At 36.9% G+C, this 25,243-nt stretch overlaps 2 protein-coding genes across 4 annotated transcripts; one reads left to right on the top strand and one right to left on the bottom strand.

Annotated features, from left to right (window-relative positions):
- The first annotated feature begins 434 nt into the window (after positions 1-434).
- On the top strand, positions 435-6,332 carry cenpv (centromere protein V). Of its 3 annotated transcripts, none has more exons than XM_043240512.1 (7): positions 435-546; positions 2,079-2,330; positions 2,565-2,663; positions 3,349-3,418; positions 3,541-3,655; positions 3,784-3,891; positions 6,022-6,332. In XM_043240512.1, the coding sequence occupies exons 2-7, from the start codon at positions 2,305-2,307 to the stop codon at positions 6,057-6,059; spliced, it is 456 nt and encodes a 151-aa protein (XP_043096447.1). In that variant the 5' UTR covers positions 435-546; positions 2,079-2,304; the 3' UTR covers positions 6,060-6,332. The 3 variants fall into 3 exon arrangements, with proteins under 3 accessions (XP_043096447.1, XP_043096446.1, XP_043096448.1); XM_043240511.1 differs by having other exon boundaries at positions 6,019-6,332; XM_043240513.1 differs by lacking the exon at positions 6,022-6,332 and adding an exon at positions 5,391-5,517 and having other exon boundaries at positions 436-546.
- Positions 4,693-25,062, bottom strand: pigl (phosphatidylinositol glycan anchor biosynthesis, class L). Its single transcript, XM_043240510.1, has 7 exons — positions 24,694-25,062; positions 24,335-24,434; positions 12,518-12,608; positions 9,435-9,502; positions 7,501-7,532; positions 5,982-6,115; positions 4,693-5,455 (listed from the first exon to the last, which is right to left on the bottom strand). The coding sequence occupies exons 1-7, from the start codon at positions 25,025-25,027 to the stop codon at positions 5,327-5,329; spliced, it is 888 nt and encodes a 295-aa protein (XP_043096445.1). The 5' UTR covers positions 25,028-25,062; the 3' UTR covers positions 4,693-5,326.
- Between the last annotated feature and the right edge of the window lie 181 nt (positions 25,063-25,243).

The following is a 25,243-nucleotide window of genomic DNA, read 5'->3' as shown; positions in this document are numbered from 1 at the left end:
TTATTACATAGTATCAGAAAAGGAAGTCTCCAGAATATGCTAGAATGGGCTGGCTTTTGGTCCACCCTTCAGGCAGCGATTGGCTGTTTGTTTTTCTTTTGGCGATTCAGACCTTTGGAATCTGGGCCAGGCAAAGTACAGGGCTATGTCATACAGTCGTAGCACAAATAGAATAGCCTGGAAGATTTAATATTCTTAAATCAACATTGCTTGTAATTGTATCAAAAAGTACAACTGCTAAAGTTATGGGACCAGTTTTTTAATATTTGTGTTTTTTAAGCATAATTATAGTCTGGAAACGACAGAATGTTGCCCCCAAAATAGACTTTTCTCGCAAACATGGTTTGTTTACAAAATCAGCTTCACCGTATCTGTGTTTCCATGAAGTACATTGTTTGTGTTTTAGCCTAGGCTTTACAGTTGTGTCAACCAGCGCACTTAATATAGAACGCAATGTGTGACACAGATGGCATTTCTTTGAGACACATCGACCTCAGACATGTTGCCTGCCGTATCTGTTGCAGCAATGTAGGTCATTTTCTCTGGGTAAGCTAACAGGCATTCGCCACTGTTACAAAGTAGGTTATAAGTAGACTTATAAAAAAAACTATAGGATTTTGTTTACTTTGTTAGTCTTGGCACTATCTTGTTATGACAGAAAGGTCTTATGCTAAAGTTATTATAATTTTTATGGCTTCATTCTGTTTTCTATACTGTCTATGTGTCGGACAGAAATCTGTTATTTCCCATTTGACTTTGTGTTGCCATGCCAAAAGACAAGCATGCATGAACAAAACTACAAACTAGATGAACCAGCTCTAAATTTCCCTGAGGTATTGCTGGTTACTGCCTGTTTTTTTTTGTTTTTGTTTTTTATGTACAGTACTGTGGATGTGCTGTTAAAAAATAAAATAGGCTACCATTAAATTATTGCCCAAGATGATTACATGTTAACTAGCTTGGACTTCAAATGTAAACTGCATTGTGAAACCTCTCTTTGAGCCTTGTTTATCTGGACAGTAATCCACTTAGTGGATTAGCATCATTGTGGAATCAGGTCCCTATTCCTTCTTCCACGAGCGCGAACAGCTGCTACAAGATTATCTAGATCACCCATCTAAACGAGTTTTCTTGAAAAGTGGGGGTGGGGGAGATTTTACATTTACATTTACTTCACCCCTGGAAAATAAAAGTGAGGCACAGTGAGGTGAAGGTTTATGAAGACAACCAGGACAGTGGTCTTTAAGATGATGTCATCAGTTTGTTTTTAGGATTATAGATATGGTCTTGTCTGCCGTTACATTAGGGTCTCCATCTTAACACTTGGCACTTGAAAGTGATCTAATAATATCTAATGAGCCGGTCAGCGTTTATGTTAAATGTGAGATTTCTATTTTACCTCACTGCTCTTCTAAAGCGATAATGTCATTTATAGTGTTGTTGTTGTTGTTGTTGTTTTTTTACAGGACGGTTACAAGAAATACATAAAACAAATTTTCTGGAATTCGCTAGAAATTTCCTGGTTTTTATTGCCTGACCCGTGCTGATAAATATCACACGAGTTGCCACATTCCCAGACTGAGCTCAAAAGGGTGTTTGTTCAGATCCGGATCGCGTGTACCTTGAACTTTCAGGAGTGTGTGCGCATCGCTTGAAATGTTCAGTGTATTCCTGCCAGTAATTTGTTATTAACACCATATTGTTTGAATATCTCTGTCAACACTGGAGTTTTGGCATCACAAATAAGTCTTATTGATATATATTTAGACTTATTTGTGATATATATATATATATATAACTTTTTTCGAAACAAACCTGTGTAAATGTACACTTACTGGCCCCCAGAAGTCACGTGACTATTTTCATAGACCTTATATCTTCATATTATGTATGTATACATGACTATATATATATATATATATATATATATATATATATATATATATATATATATATATATATATATATATATATATATATATATATATATATATATATATATAGCTCAGCCAGTTTCGACGAAAACAAGTTTTCCTGCTCTGATCTTATCCTGGACTTTGCCTGGGCTTGTATCTCAGCAGCTGAACGGGAGGAACCAGATGACGCCGAGGGCGAAATGAGCTGGCAGAAGCATGTGACCCGGCCAGTCAACAGAGCTGCTTCTGTTTTGCAAGCGGCAGTGTTGGTTATCAACAAAGTATGGAATGTTCTACATGAGAGCGTGACTTAACTGTTTAAACCGGTCAGGTTGAAGACGACGAGCAACCCCAGTTTACCACACATTAAGTTAGAAGTGCTAAACGAATGGCGTGCGTAACTAAAGACAAAAGGTAGGCTGTACGTAACCTTGTCTTTCCCTGCGTCACGCACAGTGTTGTGAAGCAAAAGAGTGATCGAAAATGCAGACATTAAACACAAAACGAGTGTTTGTCTTGCTGGCCAAATAAAATCGATCCCTTAAATGATTACATTTATTCCTTTAATAACTACATTGAATCCAAGTCCCGTTGGTAAATAAAGCAGGCGTGAGGTAGTTTCAATTACTTGTCAACTTGTTTTTCCAGGGAGCGTGATGGTCTTGTGAAACACACCGGAGGCTGTCACTGTGGCGCGGTGCGTTTTGAGGTGTGGAGCTCTCCAGATTTACACGTGTTCAATTGCAAGTAAGGGCCATCTACAGCCATTAACACGGTCAACGGTACAATGGTCAAAACGTGTGGTTGTGCGATCACGTGGATGGCTTTCTGAATGGGAAACTGCCCTGTGGGTCGTTCAAAGGTGGAGGTTATTTTAAATAACGAAAAGCCTTAAATCGTCATGTTAGGCAAAGAATGTCAAATAATGAATCGTTTACAAAGTTATCCATTTCAAATAGTTGCTTATGGACAGACGTGGGACAAAAATACATGTTTAAGTGAAGAAAAATGAGTGATGATGTCATTACGATTGGTTACTTTGTTTTGATAGTCCACTTTAAACATTTTACTAACTACAAGTAACATTGTAACTACATGTCAGCTAATTCTCATTCATTTTCAACTACATGTCTACTGACTCTCAGAGTAGATTGTTTAGGGTTAGTAGAATAAGTTGACATATACTTGCAGTTTCTGACAGTATGTTGTGGATGCACCAAAACGAAGCGTTAGACGATATTAAGTCTTCTAATACTCTTAACTCCTAGGTGACATGTAGTAGCAATTTTACTTTTAGTAAAATGTAGAATATGGAATAGTGTTACCTCATGATTTTATACATGAAATTATACAAGTTTTCATATTAAGAGATGAAAGTGCCCTTTTGACTGTGTAACTCACCAAATGGTTGCCTCACTTTCTTGTGTCTCAGTTGCAGTATTTGCACAAAGAAACAGAATCGCCACTTCATTGTGCCAAAATCCCAGTTCACCTTGCTGCAGGTATGGGATTTAAAGCATGTACACAGGATCTGTTTGAGCTCTGGCTGGACGTTTGAAGAGTGCTAAATACATTTGTTCAGAACGCAGATCATCCTATATCATACAGTTCTCCTGTTTTATAGGGATCAGACAACATAACCGCGTACACATTTAACACACACGTGGCCAAGCACACATTCTGCAAAACGTGTGGCGTCCAGAGCTTCTACATGCCACGTTCCAACCCTGATGGATTTGGTGAGTTGAACACAAAATTGACTGCATGGAAAGACTGAAATTGTTTATAGACTCAGCACCTTGTTTTTTTTTTCTCAAGTTTTCTTTGTTGTTTGTGTCTTTTTATAAGTTAGAAAATGTGTTTACAGGTGTGGCACCTCACTGTTTGGACCCTGGAACAGTGAGCAGTGTCACTGTAGAAGACTTCTTTGGACAGAACTGGGAGGAAAGCATGCAGAAGCATCAAACTATAAGAAGTATGTCAAAAACAACAACAGACACATGACGTCTATCTATGTTTCTATCGCCCAGTTGAGCCCTATGACTTAATTGTACTCTCCTGCTTCTCAAGGCAGTTATTACTGATATATTAAAATCATGAATCAAACTTTAACTTTTGAGACACCTACTGTAATGTACATCAAATCACTTAACAAATATACACATCTACAAAAAGATACTGAACCAAAAATATTGATTAATCAATTTGTATACATGATACAGGTATACACAGGTAATCTCCCCCTAAATTACATGATTTTTACTTAAAGGAATAGTTCACCCAAAAAATGTAAAATTATGGCATATTTTACTCACCCCCAAGCCATCCAAGAGTATATGACTTTCTTGGCTGACCTCTGACTTGACGTTATGTTATACATCATACAACTCAGATTGCGTTCGTCTGAAAGAAGAAAGTCTCATACACCCAGGATGGCTTGGGGGTGAGTAAAATATGGCATCATTTTAATTTTTAGGTGAACTATTCCTTTAAGGAATGTATGGACATATAATATGAAAAAACATTGCCAAAACTGAATGGAAAACATAGTAACAGACATTTGTGAGAAGGAGATGAAGATTTTGAATGATATATACCCCATGTTTGTATTGTGTTAGCATTTGTTTGAGAGTGTCAGATATGAGGAAAACTAATTAATATATATATATATATATATATATATATATATATATATATATATATATATATATATATATATATATATATATATATATATATATGTATATGTCCATCGTTTTTCTCTTTATCAATTTTATTTTAAACAAAATTATTACATTGCTCTACATTAGAAGTCATTACAGAATATACTAACAGAGTTACAGACTTCACTCAAGGAAATCAGAAAAACATGTCAGTTTTGAAAACATACTGAATCATAAGATTTGGTACAGTACTTGTTTATCCATTTGGAACAGTGCTTTTCTTGGAAGTCTACTTTAATAAATCAATAACATTAACAACAACATCTAATAACAACAGTAACAGAAAATGTAAACGATGTACAGAATCACATTTCGTGCTTCACCACCTTTAAACTCAAAGGCACAATCTGTGTTTTGGATTTAACTACTCAAATAAAGCGCTTAAGTCCCCTAAACCTCCCAGGAAATCTGGCTTTCAGAACATTGTATTGTTTGGTATAAAAGTCTCTAAGGTTCATTATACCAGCAGTTCTCCGTTAGTGTCTGTAGGCTGGATATGCTGACTGAACCTTATTGATATATTGTTGTACAGTCTTTATATATATATATATATATATATATATATATATATATATATAATATAAATATATAAACAAATTAATTATAAACAAAGTAAACCTTTGTTTAAAATTTCAGTGCATAATTTTAGTCCTACATGGACAGGAACAGTGCCCAAGACAATCTAAGCTAATAAATCTTCACATTCTTTGTTTCCACGGTGATGGCCTGGAATGTGTTTACAAACATGTAGCGTGAGAAAAGTATGTAGAGTCGGCGAAACCACAGCAGCTGAGAGCGATGACAGAGCATGGCTTTCTGAGGAAGGAAGAGGAGGACAAGAGTAGATAACTGTATGGAGATATATCTTTTTTATATGACATGTTTTAAGATAACCTAAAGAAAATAAATAGATGAACTGACTCAATATGACAAACACAGCAGGGCTGAACGTTCAATCATCTGCACGCTACTGTAAAAGGAGCCAGACTGGTAAGACCAGTTCAGGCTTCGGCGGGTCAGACAGGATTAGTTCATGTTCACAGTAAAGGTTCAAAGTACCAATGTGTTAATCAGCAACATAGAAAAACATGAGCTTTTCAGTTATGCTCGTAAGTTATGAATGCTCTGTATTTATTCGTAGTCATTAAGTGTCTCGTTTGGGAATACATCTGAAAACAGTCGAACTGTAAAACTTGCAGATTGATGCCAGAAAGGTTTGTAAGTAATATCTGATCATTTCTAATTACTTGTACTGATCCAGGGCGTGTCGAATTTCAGTTCAGGAATCATTAAAGTATAATCAGAGTGTAAGCTCTTTGTTTAAACACGACTGATGATGCACCTTGGCACGGTTATACTCATCCTGTCCAATGATGCAGCAGAAATCAGAGGGGAGGAGCCAGCTGATGGGCAGCTCTAGGACTGACACGTACTTTCTAAGTAAGCTGATGGAGTGAAGAGAGAAGATCTGACAACCTGTGGACACAGACAGATTCTTTTTTTGGGGGGGGGGGTTAAGGTTTCCACGTTTTCATCAATGAACAGGCCATTTCTAAGGCTTTTACAGCTATTTCTTATTATTATAAGTTTTACATAAATCTACATGCTACCGAAGATATTTACTAAATGAAACTGAAAAAAATACACAGTAATACAACAATTAACAAAAAAATGAAAATAAGTTGACCTGGACCATATAGGGTTTGTTTCTTCTTTTTAAATGATATTTTGTAGGTACTCAAAATTTACAGTATTGTTTCAAATGTTTTAAAAAAGGAAGTTAATACTTTTATTCCGTAAGGATTTGTTAAATTGACCAAAAGTTACAGTTAAGACATTCATAATGTTACAGAATAATTTAATAAATTCTTTCAGAACTTTCTATTCATCAAAGAATACTGAAAAAGTTTCAGAGTTGTGTTAAAAGTAGCTCAACTGTTTTCAAAATCAATAATATATTTATTGAAACCAAATAAGCTTATTAAAATTATTTCCGATGAATCATGTAATGACCATATTTAAACAAAGCTGTTTTCAATTGTATTAATACGGCATAATATAATTTTACCATGTTGTATAAAATAATGCAGCCTCCGTGAGAATGACTTCTTTCAAAAAAAAACATGAAAACGTATCTTTTCAATGGTAGCATATAATCAGGAACAAGGTACATCCTAATGCTGCCAGTTAATGACAGGGTCATCAGAAAGTAGATCTGGCTGATTAAACAAACACTAGGGCCTAGAAGTTGACTGGGTATGTGTTACGTAAATTCAAGTCTATCCAATAAGATGTAGCAGATGGAAAACGCAGGAATAACATGACTAACCTGTCCTCGGTACGAGAGGACTGACTCTGACACTCCTGGAAATTTCATGTGTTTTCAAATGTGTCAGATTAGAAAGCAGGCAGAAAGAACACTGCCCACTGAAATGACCCATTCACAAATATTTTTTAGCATTAGCCCACTGAGAGCCTATCGACCCCTAGTGGTCTGAATCATGAACTGACTGTTTCTTTTGCATTAGTTTTGCTCTATTCTATCAGATGCTTTTAGCCTCATTATCCTTTGCTTTTAGACACAGCGGAGACACAGAAGAACTGTGATCTCAGGCATTTCTCTGGAGTAAGAGAGGGTTAGTCTAATGCAGTGGTAGATGCCGGGAAAATGTTCGTGGAAGTATACTGGAAGTGTTTTCTAGAGTGTACTTAATAAAGTGTACCAGTGGGTGGAGTACTTTGCCTAGAAAACATACCAGCAAGATGAGCGAGAGAGGCTGTCTAATCTACTGATCATTAATCATTCAAATAATATTTAACATAATGTTGTGCATTACTTAACATAATCTGTTGAGACTCACCTTCAGGTATTCGTCCAGCGGAAGCTAGATGCCTGTTTCCAAAGACATGAAAGAGAAAAACCCAAATATGATTCATGTAACCCACAATCACATACGTTTTGAAAAACATATTCTTAATGAGAAAATAAATGAACCTGATAAAGAAACCACACAGAATATGAATACTTCTTCAGGAAATTGGTCTGTTCTCTGGCATTGCAAATTATGAATTGGATAAAAAAATATTATTTTTTTTTGTTAAAACTAATATGGAGCCACAGATTTAGTGTTTTTCACAACAAAGATTATTCCAAAACAAAATGTTAAAATGAGGTGTATAAAAAGGGGTTAAGGTCAGGCCTCTGTCTGGGCCAGTCAAATTCTTCCACACCGAACTCATCCAACAATGTCTTTATGGACCTGGATCACAGTCATGGTGGAACAGAAAAGAGCCTTCCCACAAAGCAAAGTATTGTCCAAAATTTCTTGGTATGCTAAAGCATTAGGGTTACTGAATACCGAAACCGAAGTGTCTGTCCCATTATTCTGTGTGTGTGTGTTTGTCTTAAGGACACACACACTTCCTGAGGTCTGGGTTTTTCTCAGATTAGAGTGAGCTCTAAATCCATATGCAGTTCCTGGAACTGTCTGTCATGGCCTGGCTCTCCCAGTCACACCACCTGTGTTGGCCCAGAGCTCAGCCCGAGACGACCCAGTCCCAGCGCCAACTTCACCACTGCTTCCTACAAATAAATTCATCTACAACAGCCCAGAAAAGACAGATGTCCGAAAAGATTGGCTCCGTTTCTTTTAACCAAACATTGCTCAACAACCGAACGCTGTTTGTTCTGGCTGCTTTACTGCAAAACTTCATGCAAGTCATTTCCTCAAACCGACAGAAAGCTTTATCTCCTGTTGTCTGGATGCCTCTATCACCCGTATTAATGATTTAACTTTGATTACTTTGACACGCTAGTGCAGAGGAAAGGCTTGGGGATCATACAGTGTGAAGGTTTTAGGCAAAGTCCTGCTTCACACTGAATTGTTGCAAACACTCAAACAACACGCTGTCTGATCCAAGACAACTGTTTGGATTTCCTCTCCTTCTGAACATATTCAGCGTTTGCTGCTCTGCTGGAACGTGTGTAATGTGAATAATTATTTGTAGCAATTGAATTATACCTAGATACAACTGAGTGCATATGTTTGCACACCCCTTTTGTCTTCAATAGTTTACATTTCTACAACAATAAGAGATAAAATGTCTTTATTTAATATTGAGAATGTGCATTAGGGGAAGAGTCTTCAATATTTCTTTCTTTAAGTGACTTTGCATTCAATTTTGCATTCTCACAGCACTACATGGTACCAAATTTAAATGTATGTTTAGGATCCTGGACGTACTCAGAATTGACATGAAATATCTTCACACCCTCCTACTGTGAGACCAGTATGTATTTCTATGCTGGTCCTGGCTAGTTTTTCTTGGGTATATCTGGTTTGGTAAGAGCCTAACTTGTGGACTAACACAGTCTTTCTAATCACCAAAACAAGAGCTGTCTGGAACTCTGGGTGCGTTTCCCTGAAAGTAATTGCATACCTCAGAACATTCATCAGCCAATCAGATTCAAGCCTTCAACAGCCCTGTATTATAAGCAAAGCTGGCATGCTGGACTGTTCAGCAGGGTATTTGGGGAATTTCAGCTCTTTTGCCGTTTCATTTGAACCCAACCCTTAAATATAAGTAATATAGGTAATGTTAAATAAGCAATATTAAGTTTCCTTTTTGAAATGTCACAAAGTCTCAGTTCTTGCTGAAGCTATTGTAGCTGTTGCACAAATTTTCTACAGTATGACATTTTTTTTACTTTCTACTTTAAGTCTACTTTGATTAACTTCTCAGATCCTGTTGTTGTGGAGTTAATTATTGCATTATGACATCAGCATAAGGTTACCTGAGTGTCATGTAGATGGCAATATGATTTGCATGTCCACTCACACCACTGCCATCAAATGTCAATACCTGCGGAATCACATGACATAAAACAGAAAATGCAGTAATTTGTTTATATTTGTTAATGCACAATGTATCATGAACTAATGAGGAACAATACTTTAAACTACACTTGGGCGAGCTACAGTTTTGGAAAGAAATGAATAAAAGGATGAATAAAAACCGACAGTAAATGCATTTATAATGTTACAAAAAAGTTATATTTCAAATAAATGTTCTTTTGAACTTTTTTAAATAAAAAACAGAAATATTAAGTAGCACACCTGTTTTTAATACTGATAATAATAAGAAATATTTCTTCAGCATTAAATCTGCATGTTAAAGTTATTTCTGAAGGATAATATGACACCGAAGACTGGAGTAAAGGTTACTGCAAATTTTGCTTTGTGATTTTAAATATTAAAATAGAAAACTGATGTTTTAACTGAATATTATTTCACAATATAAGAATCAATATAATTCATACAGTGATGTGTATATTGCATTTTTAGATTTGTTCATTCACTGTTTGTTTTAGTTGTATATTATATGCATTTGTCATGTGTAACATTGTTCTCATTTTTTAATAACAAAGATAAAACAATGACAAAGATTTTTATGTTTGCCCACTTTGGCCAAAATATCTGCCATTCTTTTTCATTTTGATATATTTGTCTTACCTTAAACAGCTTGTTTTTTTAAATAGGCTGTACTGCTCAAGCAACGTGCAAAATAGTACAACCTGACAAAGAATCGTGATCAAATGATGATTTTCTTGAAAAAAAGGGACATATTTTTGCCATATCGCCTACCCCTACTTGAAAGCTTTTTTCCCGTCTGCATTCCTCCTCCTCACTGAAGAACGGGGTGAAAAGGTGAACACAAAAAAAAAAAAACAAGCAAAAAGAAAAGAACTCGAAAATAAGATGAAACACAAGCCAAAGCAAGGCAGTAATTTGAAGACTCAGCAGCGGACTTGTTGGGAGTTTTTGCCAGAAATCTGTGTATCGTCTGCTGTGTCACCAGACGAGGGATTCTGTCTTTGGGAATGGGTGCTTTCCAAGCGGCTGCTTTAGCTTTACATAGCTTTGGAGTGCCAAGGGTGGAGGAAAATATGGTTGACAAAATAATAGATTGTGGCAGGTATGTAGATTGTTGCCAAACACAACAAGGCGAGTGAGTCAGCTTTCAGAAGAGACTATTGGCAGGAAAAATCCAAACGCTGTGAACAGCAGAGAGTCTGAATAGAAATATGTTTACATACGTGGTAGTAATAATCGAGCTACAGTGACATTTTTTAACAAAACGTAGATGAAATAAGCTACAATTCTGTTAGTTTGATTTCGCATAAACAAAATGGGATTGGTACGGTTTCAGTCAGATGAAAGTGTTTACGTAACCTTTTGAAATGATAAATCACTACTTCAGGCCGACTGAAATCGAACTTTCAAGTGCATGCAAACACACTTACTGACATTTGCCTGTGTGAAGAACGCAAGATAAACATGTCTGCACACACATATACATTTTTATGTAAGGCATACGGATTCAAATCAGAATCAAAGTCTGGAATAAACAGCAGTAATGCACATCTGTTTAAATCAGAGGAGGCTATTTGTGTAATAGTGCTCTACCCACAATCCTCTGCTCCTTGTGAGAGAGCGGTGAAGTGCACAAGATGGCCACCACACTTTTCCTACACGTCTGAAAGCCAAAGTCAAATTGGAGTGTAATGTTATAGCTCAACATCAGTATTTCCATCCCCACAGCCTCTCCGGCTTAAATCAAACATGAAATTAAGGGTGCAGCGGAACCGTGTGTGGATCCACTGGATTCAGCCTGTATTAGTGAGTGTGCACTTTAAAGTCAGACTGGTGCGTTGGTGTAGCTGGGGGTCTGGCACTGATCGAACACACGAACACTTACGGATGATAGTCGATGGAGGTAAACCAAGCCATGTCGCAAGAACACTGTTTTGTTTACTGGCTTGTTTATGCTAGTCTTGGCGTTCTTTTGGAATTTCATGGCATGCGGGCTGAGAACGAGGGAGAGGGAAGGAGAAAGAAAACACTAAACAGTACACGTGACAAAGAGAGGGGAGGTGCAAGAGGGAAAAATATTTGTTCAGATCTCGATTTCAGATTTTTGGGGGATCTTTTCTGGAAGTCCTTAGTGAAGGCTGATAGTTATCTCTGCAACGGCTTGCCAGCAGTGACTCTGGGGAACCGCATGTGTCTGCTTCAGCCGAGTTCAGAGGTATTATGGGATATTACACCATGTGTAATTAGGGCTAAATACAGGGGGCCAACGAAAAGCTCGCTTGAGTGAATTAACTTTACTGATACGGTCTCACTCAAAGCAGCCTCATGAGAGAGACTCGAGCTATTAGACAGGAAAGTAAGCACAGGGAAAATGCTCAGATGAGAGGTTCTCAACCCCTTTCGCTCATTGTCCAGCACTTTTTTAAAGCACACCACCATATAGGGTAAGATATTTCTGCTAAAAATGATGACAAGGCTACTTGTTTTCATATTTTTTTATAAACAGAAAAAAATAGTTTTTAGGGCTACAAAAAAAAAGAATGCATGTTTCTTGTTCATTTTAATTAAGAATTGTATCAAGTTGAGAACCACCTGTCACGTGATCACTTATAACTTCTATCTGATCCAAGGTCAGTCTTTCATGCTTAACTAAAAACCTTATTTTAACACTATTATTTGGAAAATGTTTATTGATTATATATTTAACTTTCATCATGCGCTAAAGTGCATCTGCAACCATGGTTTTTTTTTTTAATCAAATGGCGGAATCGTTCTCAATGAATTATTAATAATGACCAAAGTAAACATTTCAGATATCCTTTAGGAATGTTCTACGAAAAAGCAAACAGTTGTTTCCCGTTTCCTTCGATTTTTTTTGGTGCACTCTACTCTTTTATAGATTTAGGCCTCTCAGTGGTCTTAACTTCTCGACTGTTAACACATCCTACACATATTCTTCAGTCTTCTGGATAAGGTGGATATCAGCATTCTGGAAGTTTCCTACCACACTTATGCTGTAGTTTCGGATGTGTTTGAGGATCAGAGAGGAGATAGCTGCGGTGCTCCACTGGACCGTGGGGTCATCTGGAAGCTCTCTGCATGAACAAAAAGAGAGGAGGGAAAAACGTAAAAACATTATATGGATATTTCACACACTTAGCCATGTAAGCTATTACATTTTTACGGTTTTGTGTGCACTTTACATTTTTGTTCCATCAATTTTATTATCTGTGTGGAAACTGACTGAAACAAGCACAAATAATGAGCAGCATTATATATAATACTAAAGACAAATGATTGAAGAGGTTTGTGTATATGCAGCTCTGTCCATGTTCTGTGTGTAAGTTTTATTTGGACTGAGCAAAAAGCATTTATGTGCCAACACACACACAGCTGCAACAAAACAGCGAGGTCCTGGAAGGGCAGGTTTTGGCCCGAGGGCTGCAGTGGTGAGCGAGAGTCTCTCTATCTGATTTACTGCCACAGTCTCACTACCGCTCAGCTGGAATGCATCCCACAGTCCTCTCTGAAGTCTGGGATCAAAGGTCACCCGGGCTTTTCCCTCTCATTCATCTGTAACTACAGCTCAGGGAAAACAAGGGCCATGCATCAATCTCTCTCTTTCTTTTTTTCCCTCTTTCTCACACACACAACTTTCACTTGAACACCCCGCATAGCTGCTGTGTAATGTATTGGGGTCAGAAGAAGAGCCGCCCACTGTGGACAATCAGCTAAGCGCATCTAATTTTGTTATCTAGCTATTTTTTACTCCTAGACACTTTTATCAAACATCAAATATTAGAAGAAGGATAAAGAGAACAGTTGAGGGTCAAGAATGAGAGACAGAAGCTACAAAACATAGTGTACTGCCTACATAGACAGTATTTTAAGTCATTGTAGGTGTGTTTGAGAAGTGAAGGTGATTTCACAACTTTTTTGGCAAATTCTAAGGAAGCATATGTGGTTCTATATGTAGTATGTAGTATTAATGATTAGTATTGTTGTTAATAATTTAAATTTGAAGAGTTTATTTGCAAAAACAGATAATGTTTATGTTATCATGTTTTAAAGTTATTTGTTAACCTAGTCAAAATAACCCAACCGCAGTTTGATAGAGATAAAATGCACAATAATAAAAAACATTATTTTTGAGAAATTATATATATATATATATATATATATATATATATATATATATATATATATATATATATATATATACACATACACACACATATATTTGTTATTAAAAGTTATTTGTTTTTGCAAATTAACTGTTCATAAACAAACCATTTTATATTCAAATATATTTTTTGTGTCAAGCGATCCTTCAGAATTTATTCTAAAATGATCAAATATTATGAAAACTGAGCTGTTTACTATTTTTCTGTTTTATTTATTAATGAACCGAAGTTTAAAAGAACACATTTTATGATGCATGCTTTTGAAACGCAGTCAGAAGAAGCATTTCGACTGGCAGAAGGGCAAACAAACCCGCTAGAGGACTCTATATACACCGCATCTATACCTATTCAGTGGTCAGATACTGGATGTGGCAGGGTAAAGTGGATTGTGATTGGCTCAGAGGGTTGGGCTGGCACTGCATACCATTTGGCACTGAATGTGTTAAAGACAGCCGGCAGCAAAATCCCAGCTCAAGGTCACGGGGTAAGACGAGAAGAGGGGGAGTGAAAGTCAGAGTGAGGCAGAGACAGATAAAAAGATAGAGAGAAACAGTGTGAGTTGAATTGAGGCCACCTCCCTCTCTCCTCTCCTATACTCACAATGGGGCTTGACAGTTGTTTCTGTTCTTTTGTGATGGATCTGCACACAAATCAAATGCTGGTCAGGGTCATGGGGTCGGCTCTAGAGGACACCATATCAGAGGCGAGGGGGTGCGAGGTGATATGCTGGCTATTTCCTGGCTTTCAATTACGGGTGCAGTAGCAGTTAGGATATGACAAACAAAGAGACTAAGTAGATAATGAGAAAAAGAGATTTGAATGCAAAGACATTTTTCTAAAGACATTTTATCTGAATATTGCTGTGAATTCATGTCTTATGATATATTCTACTGCACAGCTGAAGCAAACGTATAATTATTAGCACTTTTTATTGCTCAAACATTAGGGTTTGGTCCGAATTTATTCACCCCAAACCTCACAAATGTACAGAATATTAATTTTGGTTTGTATTTTAGCTGTTCTTTTTCACATAATAAAAAAATGAATGAGAACTGGTTATGACAGAAGCGCAAAGTACCACATTTTCAAGTCCTCATTTGTGTGAATGAACCAGTCTATAAGTAACTATACATTTTTTTGCATGGACTGCATAGGTCATATTCCCAATCAAAAATTATCCTATTCTCGCCAATGGTGCCAAACCACTTTGGCTCCCACATGTCTTCATTGGTCTGATTTTCAAATAAAGATATCATATAACCTCAAAAGACAAAAAAATAGCCCATGAGGTTTTTTTTTTACAGTACTTTTATTATGGTTTTTTGGCATTTTTTGAGCTTGATAACCTTTCACTTTTTATTATGGAACTGCCAGGATACTGTTCAAAGCTTCACATTCAATGTCCAAAGGAAAAAAAACTAAGTCATACAGGAACAATACAATATGATGGTAAGTAAATGATGACAGACTTGTGGTTGAACTTTGGCAAACATATAGTCCTGTCCCAATCACCTTCGATTGAGCCATTGTTATGTCCACCCCAGTTGGGCTATTTTTAATTTTTTTTTGCAGCTAGTAAAACACACACACACACACACACACACACACACACACACACACACACACACACACACACACACACACACACACACAAATCGCACATTAGACTTTTAACCTTCCAGAACAAAGAACAAGGGAATACAGGGCAGAAAGAGAACAGAAGAAGAGAACAATAAAATAAAGAAAGAAAGAAAAAAACACATACTCTATCTGACCTTTTTCAGGATGGATCAAGGCAGAGTTTTGGCCTCGCTATAGCAACAGTGTCAAATGCCCTATAGTAACCTCTCCTTTCCCTCCCTCCCTCCTCTCTCTTGCTCGCTCACTCGCTCACCGCATGTGGATGTGTAATTGCTTGCAGGCATCTGAATGCAGCAGATGAACTTTAGCCTACTGAGGAGGCGGTGTGTGTGTGTGTGTGTGTGTGAGAGAGAGCAGAGAGGGTGGTTGAGGGAGGGGGACTGGCAGCGTTTGTTTTGTCTGGTCACATGGGGCCCTAGCCGCCTTTCCGTTACAAGGCCCCGGTGCATGCTGGGAAATGCTGACTGTTGAACGACAGTTAACCCTTCCGGCACAAACAATTTGTGACTGTAATGAGCCCAAGTTGCCAGTCATATCTGCACAGATTTATGATTATTCGACTGGTCGGCCTCGTCCTAAGAAGCACTTTTATCAGTCGGTAGCTCTTCAGTGCAGAAAGCTGGAAAGCTCAAGCTAGATTCTTCATTCATTTAGATGTTCAGGAGCAGCCAAACAGCTTTTTTTCAGCCAAATTTAGAACACTAAAATGTAATAACAATCTCAAATACTTGCCACAAAACAGCCCTGCAGCTTCCAAGATATAATACAGAGAACATTGCTTTATGATGAAAAGTAGAAGAGAGAGAAAATCAAGACAAATGGTAGCGAACACATCAGTTGAATTTTTCTGCCTTGGAAGAGACATAGAAACCCCAAATGTTCCCAAAGAAGGATAATGTTTTTTTCCCCCCATGACAAGCTTTTGGCAGGCAGTGCATTTGCAGTGCTGTCTGGTAATTGTGTTAACAGAGCTCATCTCTCTGAGGGTCTTGACCTGCCATCAGCCCCAACACCCACCCAACCCAAATTAATGTCCTCTTCCTGCAGAATATTAATCACATAGGGTTTAATTTCCTTAAAGAATCAATTCATAATTAAATATGGAGGCAAAGAATGCTATTCTTTTCCCCTCATTACTACTGTCCAAAGCAGTTTCATTTAAAATTCAAATTATGTTGGTTTTATAGGTACTTCATGGAAGTTCATTTCCGCAAAATCAAACCATGCTTTGGTAAATAATAATTACAACATTAAAGCCATAATTAAACCATTAATATTTAGAACTGTCACAATTATGAGGTCAAAATAAAATTTTGAGGGGGAAAAAACTATTTTATCTTTTTTTATAAATTATTATCAAAAAGTAATAATTATGACATACTATGACACTATGAGTTGACGTCACAATTATGAGATAAACAGTCAAAATCATGAATTAAAAAGTCATAATTACACAACGTTGCACAGAAACTTCTTGTTGGTGTCACTTTTTTGAATCAGTTAAACTTTAGAGCTTCGCTATTATTTTCTGCTGCTGAACACTGTTGAGAGTCACTTCTTGGCTGCATTACCAAATCAGGTGTGCAGTATCATTCAGTAATTCAATGGCCTGGTAAGGGATAGTTCAATCAAAACTAGAAAATTCTGTTCCAAACCCATTCTTCGTTCATCTTTAGAATACAAATTAAGATATTTTTGATGGAATCTGAGAGTTTTCTGACCCTCCATAGACGGAAAGGGTCCTACCATATTTAAAGTCCAGAAAGGCACCATAAACATTGACAAAATTTAATTTGAAAAAAAATGAGAGAAAAAAAAAAAAAAAAAAACATTTACTGTTGAAAGGTCCAAAACAACAACATCTGTGAAAATGCAAGAACTCTTTCTTGAGAAACCGTACTTATGTCTGCACAAATCTAAGAAGAAGGTAATTTTACAAAAACTAAACTAACACCCACGGAAAGCTCTCAACACAAAGAGAGAGAACTGTCAGAGGAAGTAAAAGGAGGACATGCACTCAACCTGATGTCACCCTGCCAGGCAGGTGGACTGTGTGGTCTATGCTCAGACAAACGGAGAGTACATCTGTCTGCCTCAATGAATAATACAGAAAAAGACAGAAAAAGAGTGCGTTCACTGGAGCGTGTTCAGATGTGCTCTTATCACAAAAGCACTCCCATGATGCATTGCCTCAGTCAGAGTGTAGGCGGTCAGTGCAGCTGTGCACTGGAGAGACCAAAGCAGCTCTGTGAAAGAGGGTCACATGACCCATTCAGAGCCCACAAGGACACACTCTAAGATGGCACGAGTTAAGTTACAACAAAACTTTACAATCAGAGTGAAAAAATGAAATGGATATCGCACACACTCACATATGCTGTGCATGTCGTTACAATCAGAAACACAACTTCAAATTGACAGCAAACAAGTCTATGCAGATATAATTAGAGATGATAACCACAAGTTCATGAGGTCTACATAGTCTCGCATTTCAGACCTTTGAGAGCTGGCATAAAGTCCAATTCTGGCTGAAAAACACCAGCTTATGCAGGAAGAGGCTATATAATCAACACGTACAGTGTCCAATCTTTTAGTTTAGGGTAGGGACACACTCAAATTAAAATGTGATACTAAAAGCAACTGTATTGTGTCTAATAGAAGAAAAAATAAATAAATCAACAGATTAGTCAATGTCAAATCAATGCTTTGTAATAAATTACGGATAACTCTTCATTCTAAGATGCACAATATTTCTGTTATCACTAGATAGCCAGACAACAACAAATCTAAACAACTAATATTGTAATATGCAGCTAAATACATAATATTGACCAAAACATTAAAAACACACTATTCTTTTCATATGTAATTTATGATGAAGCTGAAGTTTTAGTTTCCATAAATCCACTCTTAAGTATGAGTCTTTAAAAATCAATCTATTATGATTTTCAAAATTCATTCATAACATTTATTAATATAAAGCGCTGCTTAATTTCTGTAGAAATGTTTGATAAATAGAAAGTCCAAAAGAGCAGTAACTGTTTTAAACTGAAGAATTATTTTAAATGGGAAAATTTCTCTTTATAACTTTGTAAATCCAGCGGTTATAGACAAAGCACCTTGTAAAAACAACTTTGTTTCCTGGTGGACTGATAAAATGAGGGCTTCAACCGGTTTTTTCCAGTTCTGCATACAATGTACGTGAGTGAGCAGTCTGTGGTCATGCAGTCTGAGACTGAGACTAAAGTCCACAAGACTTTGTCACTCTAACTATGTGCACTTATGTAACCTTCGTCTACTCAGTTGAGTGTTTATGTGTGTGTGTGTGTTCAGAACTCTCTGTACAACAGCGGTCAGTGCTGCTGACAGCAGGGAATGAATAGGATCACTGCATGCACACCAATCCTGATCACTACACAGCGACCTTTCCTGAACCAGCTCAGTGCCCAGATGACCCTGCCTGGACACACACACACACACACACACACACACAAAAAAGCTTAAACGTGCACATGAAAGATAGAGATTACCAGAGTCTGCTGAGGTCATGCTATGCAAACGCAAGACCCAGAAGCTCATCTTTCAGACTTATGCATTATCTGTTCGCTGCAGTCGCCAGTAAACTACTACTGCTTTGGTTTGAATGTCCAGCCAATTCAGTAACATACTGTAGATAAAAAAAGAAAAACAGATTAGTATGACCTCGAATAGAGTATTTAAGAGTGAAGCGACCCATGCTGTACTTACTGCCAACCCTTGAATGTTTGTGTACGTGCTTGTGAATGACTAGAGGAAAGGATCATAAAGATTACAGTGTCAGCTCCTGGGTAAAGAAGACTGAGATACGGTGGGAAAGGTGAGAGAGGAAAAGATAGAGTGAGTCAGGAAGGATCAAAGTTTATTCTGTGTGTGCATTAGGTTAAAAAATAAAGCAAGGGCGAGCAATAGAGAGAGAGATAGAGGCAGATGGGGCGTCATGCCAGCTGATTATGAAAGTTCCAGGTGGGTGTCTGAGTTTACATGATACTTATGACCTAGTCAACACACACACAAACACTCCCGGGCTTCTCAGAACACACCCTGGTTCCGAGTACCGCCACTAGAGCAGTCTAAATCAAGACGACTGGTCATTAACCCCGCAGTTACACAAAGGGTTCATACTACACACACATACACACAGGGTTTGTATGTAACATCATATGTTAGAGCTGGATGACCCAAATAGAGGTAAATTTAACAGCTGTGTCCAAAGCAGTCAAAACAAGGGCGTATCTCAGTGTCCGATCTCACAACAAAGCAGGAAATATTGTCTTGTTAAATTTGGGAACGCTTAGATGTGAGCCCAAGGAAAAGTATAATCTCTGAAACGATCAGTCACACACACATACTCAGGGGACAGCTAGCTGGTCCATTATGCTTTAGCTTTTCCATGCTTCCAAGAACTAACCAACTCTAAATGTGAAGGGGTTTCAGCCGGGAGATTGTGCTTGGGACCTCTGGGGTTCTGCAGCATTTAAGCACGATAAGACCAACAGCAAGAAGGAAGCTTAGAGCGCAATTTACTAAAGGAACAGATCCATGCAGGGAGGAGCTGCAGGCAGGGTGGGTCACAGCACTTGGAAAACAGCCTGGAAAACATATTACCATGACTATGCAAATTCTTTTGGGAGAACTTGAATTTGTGACACATGCATCATATTTTTGCTTGCCGTTCCCTGGGTGGACAGGAAAACTCTGGCTTATGTCATTTGACAAAAACCCACTGAAGCAAGGTTTCTGAAAAACATTTTCCCCCGTCAGAAATGCCTTCATGAGCTTTTACAGCAAGAAGCTTGCAATAATTTCCAGAGGATCTGGACCAGCTAAAGACTATGAGCATTAACAGTCTGGAGTTTATTATCATCCTGCCTGTCCTGCTTTTAAAATCTTTTGCAAAAACCAAAAAAAAAATTCTAAATTTCATTTTTTAATTCAATGTAGAATGTCTTTACTTTTCTGTGCTGACCTGATCGTTAAATACAATCTATTACATATAGACAACTTCCTTTTAATAAAAATTAACAAATGAAAACAAAAAATATATAATCAGAATCTATGAAATAAACTAATTTAGTGGTTAATCCAATAGGAAAGGATATGCTAGAAACATCATGGGTACACAATAATTTTTATAAAATCCAGTGAAACATTTTTATTTAAAAATAAAAGTGAATAAGTGAAGGACTATATCTGGTAAAATGTTACATGTTGTTCTTTATATCGGTGTAAAATACATTCATGAAAAAACAAGTAAATACATTTCTAAATTAGTATATAGGCCTACTATAAAATTAGACTTTTCTTTTGTATAGGACAGTAATGAAGGCAGCATCATGTAGTAGATAAAACAGAACAAGAAAAACTATTAATAATCTTTCATTGCACAGAAAAGTGTTATAATACAAAAAGCTCCAATACAGACCGGCACAAAGCGCTTATGAGCATCCTGAAACAACACAGCAGTATCGGTCCGATGCATCCCTAATTTTTACTGGGATGGACCTTTACTATAGCATAGGTAGGAAAAAAATAAAACAAATATAACTGTAAAACAAAATGCTTTTTTAGAAGCGTTATCTTAGCAGGTTTTTAAAAATACAGCAAAAAAAAATTTAATTGCTTTCCAAAAATAATATATTTTAAGCTTGGTCATTGTAACAGTAACAAAATCATTCAGTTGTAACTGATGATCACACACACACACACACACACACACACACACACACACACACACTTATACACACATTAAATACCTTAAAAGTTGGGTCATATCAGGACTGCTTTGTACTGTCAGTGACAATAGAGACTGTGCATAGAGTCGACTCAATTAAGTTATTTTTTCTTAAACACTGGCAATTTGTTTCACATTTTAAGTGTAAACCTCACTACAGTCCGTTAGATTAAAGAAGACTGTTTTCAAGTAAAACATCTAAACGTTTAAGAAAATTACTTTTTCAGTCCAGCTGCAAGCTAAAATCCAAATCCATGTGGTATCTGAAATGCTGAAGGATTACTTCCTAACTACATTTTTTTCCCAAATGTGGATTTAGGGTTTTCGGGAACAAAAAAGGATTGAGTTTGCTCAGCACAAAAAAATGAAATGACATGACTGAAAATGCTTCAACATTCTGAAAGAAGGTGTTAGCAGTAGAAGTATGTTGTGAAGAGACAAGATTTTTTAATCATGTCTAAAATGATCTCTCCCACACACACACACACACACACACACACAGCTGGTTTGCATAAATGCAATGACAGCACATTGCCTGGCAGAACTTCAGGTGATATTACAACATCTGAGTTCTATAAAAACATCCAATGATGGCTGATTCCATGTTACAGAAAATACAGATATATAAATGTGCGTGGTGGTGTAGCAGGTCATAGCAGGGCTGTATGTCAAGACATCTAAAGAAAGAACTACAGATTTCAGTTAAACTAGAACATCTGCCATTCGTTCTACACGTCACGTGTTTACTAAATATTTGGCTGCAAATGTACTCACAGCTCCATTTAACCCACTTTTGTCTAGAGATTTTTTCCTACACTCACCACAGAAAAGTCTGCCGTTTTCATCTGAGCCCATTAGCACTGTGGCTTTCAGCAAGGCACTTAACTTTAGCTTGTCTGGAATAAGTAAACTGTAGCTTTGGGTAAAAGCATCTTCCTTACTAACTTCGTGGCACGGATTTTTAATTTTTTTTTTTAAGTCAAGACCACAATTATACTGTTATTAAACTAGTATTTAGTACTTACAGTAATCAAATTCAAAGTTTGGGGTTTTTACATTTTTTTTTTTTTAAATGTTCATCAAAGCTGTGTTTATTTACATTCAAAATAGTATTATTGTGAAATGTTATGATAATTGTTATGTATTGTAATATATTTAGCCATTACGCCAGTCTTCAGTGTGAACATGATCCTTCAGAAATCATTCTAATATGCCAATTTAATGCTCAAGATACATCTATTACTATTATCAATATTGAAAAATACAGTTGTGCTCCTTAATATCTTTGTGGAACCTGTGATCATTTTTTCCAGCATTCTTTGAAAAATAAAATTCAAAAGAACAGCATTCCTATGAATCCAATCCAATAAAATCCAACCCAAAAAAACAACCATTAAGACTTGTACTGACCCCAAACTTCATACTGCACTAATGCTACATATTACTGATACATGTTTCTTTAAGACTACTGCTGGTGATCTGTAGCTCAGCCAGACTCTGGCACAGTTAGACGATGATGGAATATGTGGGTAGCAAGAAAGCTTTTTTTTCAGGCAGCCTGTATTTTGGAAATCTGTAATATAGCTGACAGTTATTAGAGTGAATGAGAAAAACAGCTGATGATTCAGAAAAACACTGAAAATTCAACCGTGACTAAGATAACACCACACAGATTTGAAGGAGCTTATAACATAATCGAACTGATATTGTGGAATCGCTTTGGCTATTTTAGACAATCCCACCCCATGGACTGTTTTTTTTTTCAGGCCATTTTAGCATACATAGAGTTCTCAGGGGGGTGGAGGACTACCCTCTTTAGTCTCCCAGCCCGGTCATTTATGTCCTCCGGTGACAGAGCGAGCTCCCATACATCAGATTAAGCTGTCTGTGCCTCTGTTGTGACAAGAATGGAGGTGTTTCATTTGTAGGCTGGCCACTGTTTACTCACAGGGCAGCCAGGGGAGAAGAGGAGGGCCCAGACCCAGCGTGGTACACACTTAATGGGTGTCCTCTCTGCAGCTAAAGTCTTGGGGGGGATGGCTGCACTGGACCTGCACGTTTATTTTTAGAGGACCAATGAAGCACCCCCACTAAGAATAGAGTACGGCTTATTGTCAGTGTTGGTAGCTGATGTATTGTCTTTATTATCATAATGGAAATATGCTTATGATCGGGCTTGGTAGGGCTGTTCATCTCACTCGTGAAGTGAAGTTTTTATCACGTTCATTTATTAGAAGCAATTACAAATCTGTCACGTAATGACTTTGCATCATCATACTTATATATATATTTATACACAAGGAATAGTTCACCCAAAAATGAAAATTACAGCACATTTTACTCACCCCCAACCCTAGGTGAATGTGATGATCTTTTTTAAGACGAACACAGTTGGAGTTTTTAAACAATTTATCCTAGCTCTTGCAAGTTTGGTAATGCTTGTAGACATTATTTTGAAGCTCCATAAATCAAATGTATCCATCGTGAAACTAACATATACACTGTTGTCATCTGAAGCAGACTGATGGGTTTTTGTAATAAAAATAATTTTAGTTTTCAAATTATAACGTAAAGAACTGACTTACATTCTTTTTTCTGCGAGAGCACCGAGTTCCGGCTTCTTGGCTGACCTATGACTTGACGTATGACGCAACGTACAACATATGATATTTTTGTTACAAACACCCATTGATCTGCTTCTGAGGACATGTGATAACCCCCCGAAGGTGTACAGGTTAGATATCCACAAACATTACCAAGCTTGAAAGAGCCAGAATAATTTTTTTTAAACTCCCGGCTGTATTCATCTATAAGAAGAAAGTCATTTACACCTAGGATGGCTTGGGGGTGAGTAAAATAAGTTGTCATTTTCATGTTTGAGTGAACCATTTCTTTACAATTTTTGTAGAAAACATGATGCATTTTTTTCAGGAATCATTGAGGGAGTTCAGAGGAAAATGATTTATTTGAATATAAATATTTTGTCACATTTGAAAAAAAAAAAAAAAAAAAATATATATATATATATATATATATATATATATATATATATATATATATATATATGAAAACTTTAATTAATAAAAATTAATGAAAACCTTAATTTCTTAACTATATTCTTATAACAATAAAAAACAATGAGCGTGAACAGTGATTTTTTTTTAACCGACATTAGAGATAATCATGACAGGCTTTTTAGTGTTAAAATTGTGTGTGCTGCCCTTACTTGTCATCTATGATGGTGACATGGTCGGACGGGATTCCTAGAACTGCACAGCTGTCAAGCAGTTCTCTTTTGCGCTGTAGTCCTTGATTGTTGTAATTGCCTGAGCATTGCAGAAACATTTTAAGCGTCTCTTTAACATTATACAGGCATCCAAAATACTTCAGCAGCAGTTCAAATTTTTTATTTAATCAGTTCAGCACATAAAATACATCATTTCTATACAAACAACACATACTTGCTAAATCAAAGTAAAATGTTCTCTTCATAAATATAAATAACCAAGAGCTTGTATTCTAACTGAAAAAACGATTCAGGTTACGGTTACGATTATAATTTTATTCATGGACTAGTAAACCTACCTGTCGACAAACATAACAAATAAAAAGCTGCTTGTGATTCAACAAGTTTTAAGACTGTAGGTGCAAAGAACATGCATTCATCATCTGGATGTGCAGTGACTAACAGCGCTCGAGTCTCGCTGGCTGTAACGCGCGGCTTGTCATCCCCTGTGTTCCGTAAAAGCGCGCTGGACCTCTCTTGAGTCGGACAAAAACTCGCGTTTCCAACGGTGCATAAAGGCGTTGATATTTTATTAATTAAGTATGGCCATAATTTACTATATCTGTAATACACAAACTTTATAGAAATATTGTAAGCCACAAAGACAAAGATGATGGTAATGAAAACAAACATCTTGACCGCGCCATAAAAGAGTCCGTGTGGAACTTCGTTTCCTAAACCATGGTTCCTACAGACCTGCAAAGCGAATTGTTTACAGGAACAAAAAACGTGTTATTGTAGGATACTTTAATACTATTTCTATTTCCAACCTACATACATAATTTTGATATCCCCAAAAAACGCACAGTTGCATGAAAGAATTGAATAAATTATCTTTAACGAATATCT

This window comes from Puntigrus tetrazona, chromosome 5 (genome assembly GCF_018831695.1).
Source record: "Puntigrus tetrazona isolate hp1 chromosome 5, ASM1883169v1, whole genome shotgun sequence".
In the NCBI taxonomy this organism is placed as follows: Eukaryota; Metazoa; Chordata; class Actinopteri; order Cypriniformes; family Cyprinidae; genus Puntigrus; species Puntigrus tetrazona.
Note: the sequence above shows the minus strand (reverse complement) of the source record. Positions and strands in the feature narration are given on the sequence as shown.

Excerpts from the sequence above, each read along its gene's own strand:
- cenpv (XM_043240511.1), top strand. The coding sequence starts at position 2,305 with ATGGCGTGCGTAACTAAAGACAAAAG. Across the intron at positions 2,331-2,564 it reads TGCGTAACTAAAGACAAAAG|GGAGCGTGATGGTCTTGTGA; the intron begins GTAGGCTGTACG and ends TTGTTTTTCCAG. Across the intron at positions 2,664-3,348 it reads TTACACGTGTTCAATTGCAA|TTGCAGTATTTGCACAAAGA; the intron begins GTAAGGGCCATC and ends CTTGTGTCTCAG.
- pigl (XM_043240510.1), bottom strand. The coding sequence starts at position 25,027 with ATGTTTGTTTTCATTACCATCATCTTTGTCTTTGTGGCTTACAATATT. Across the intron at positions 9,503-12,517 it reads GAAACTACAGCATAAGTGTG|GTATTGACATTTGATGGCAG; the intron begins GTAGGAAACTTC and ends GTGATTCCGCAG. Across the intron at positions 6,116-7,500 it reads CGCTGGACGAATACCTGAAG|GTTGTCAGATCTTCTCTCTT; the intron begins GTGAGTCTCAAC and ends CTGTGTCCACAG.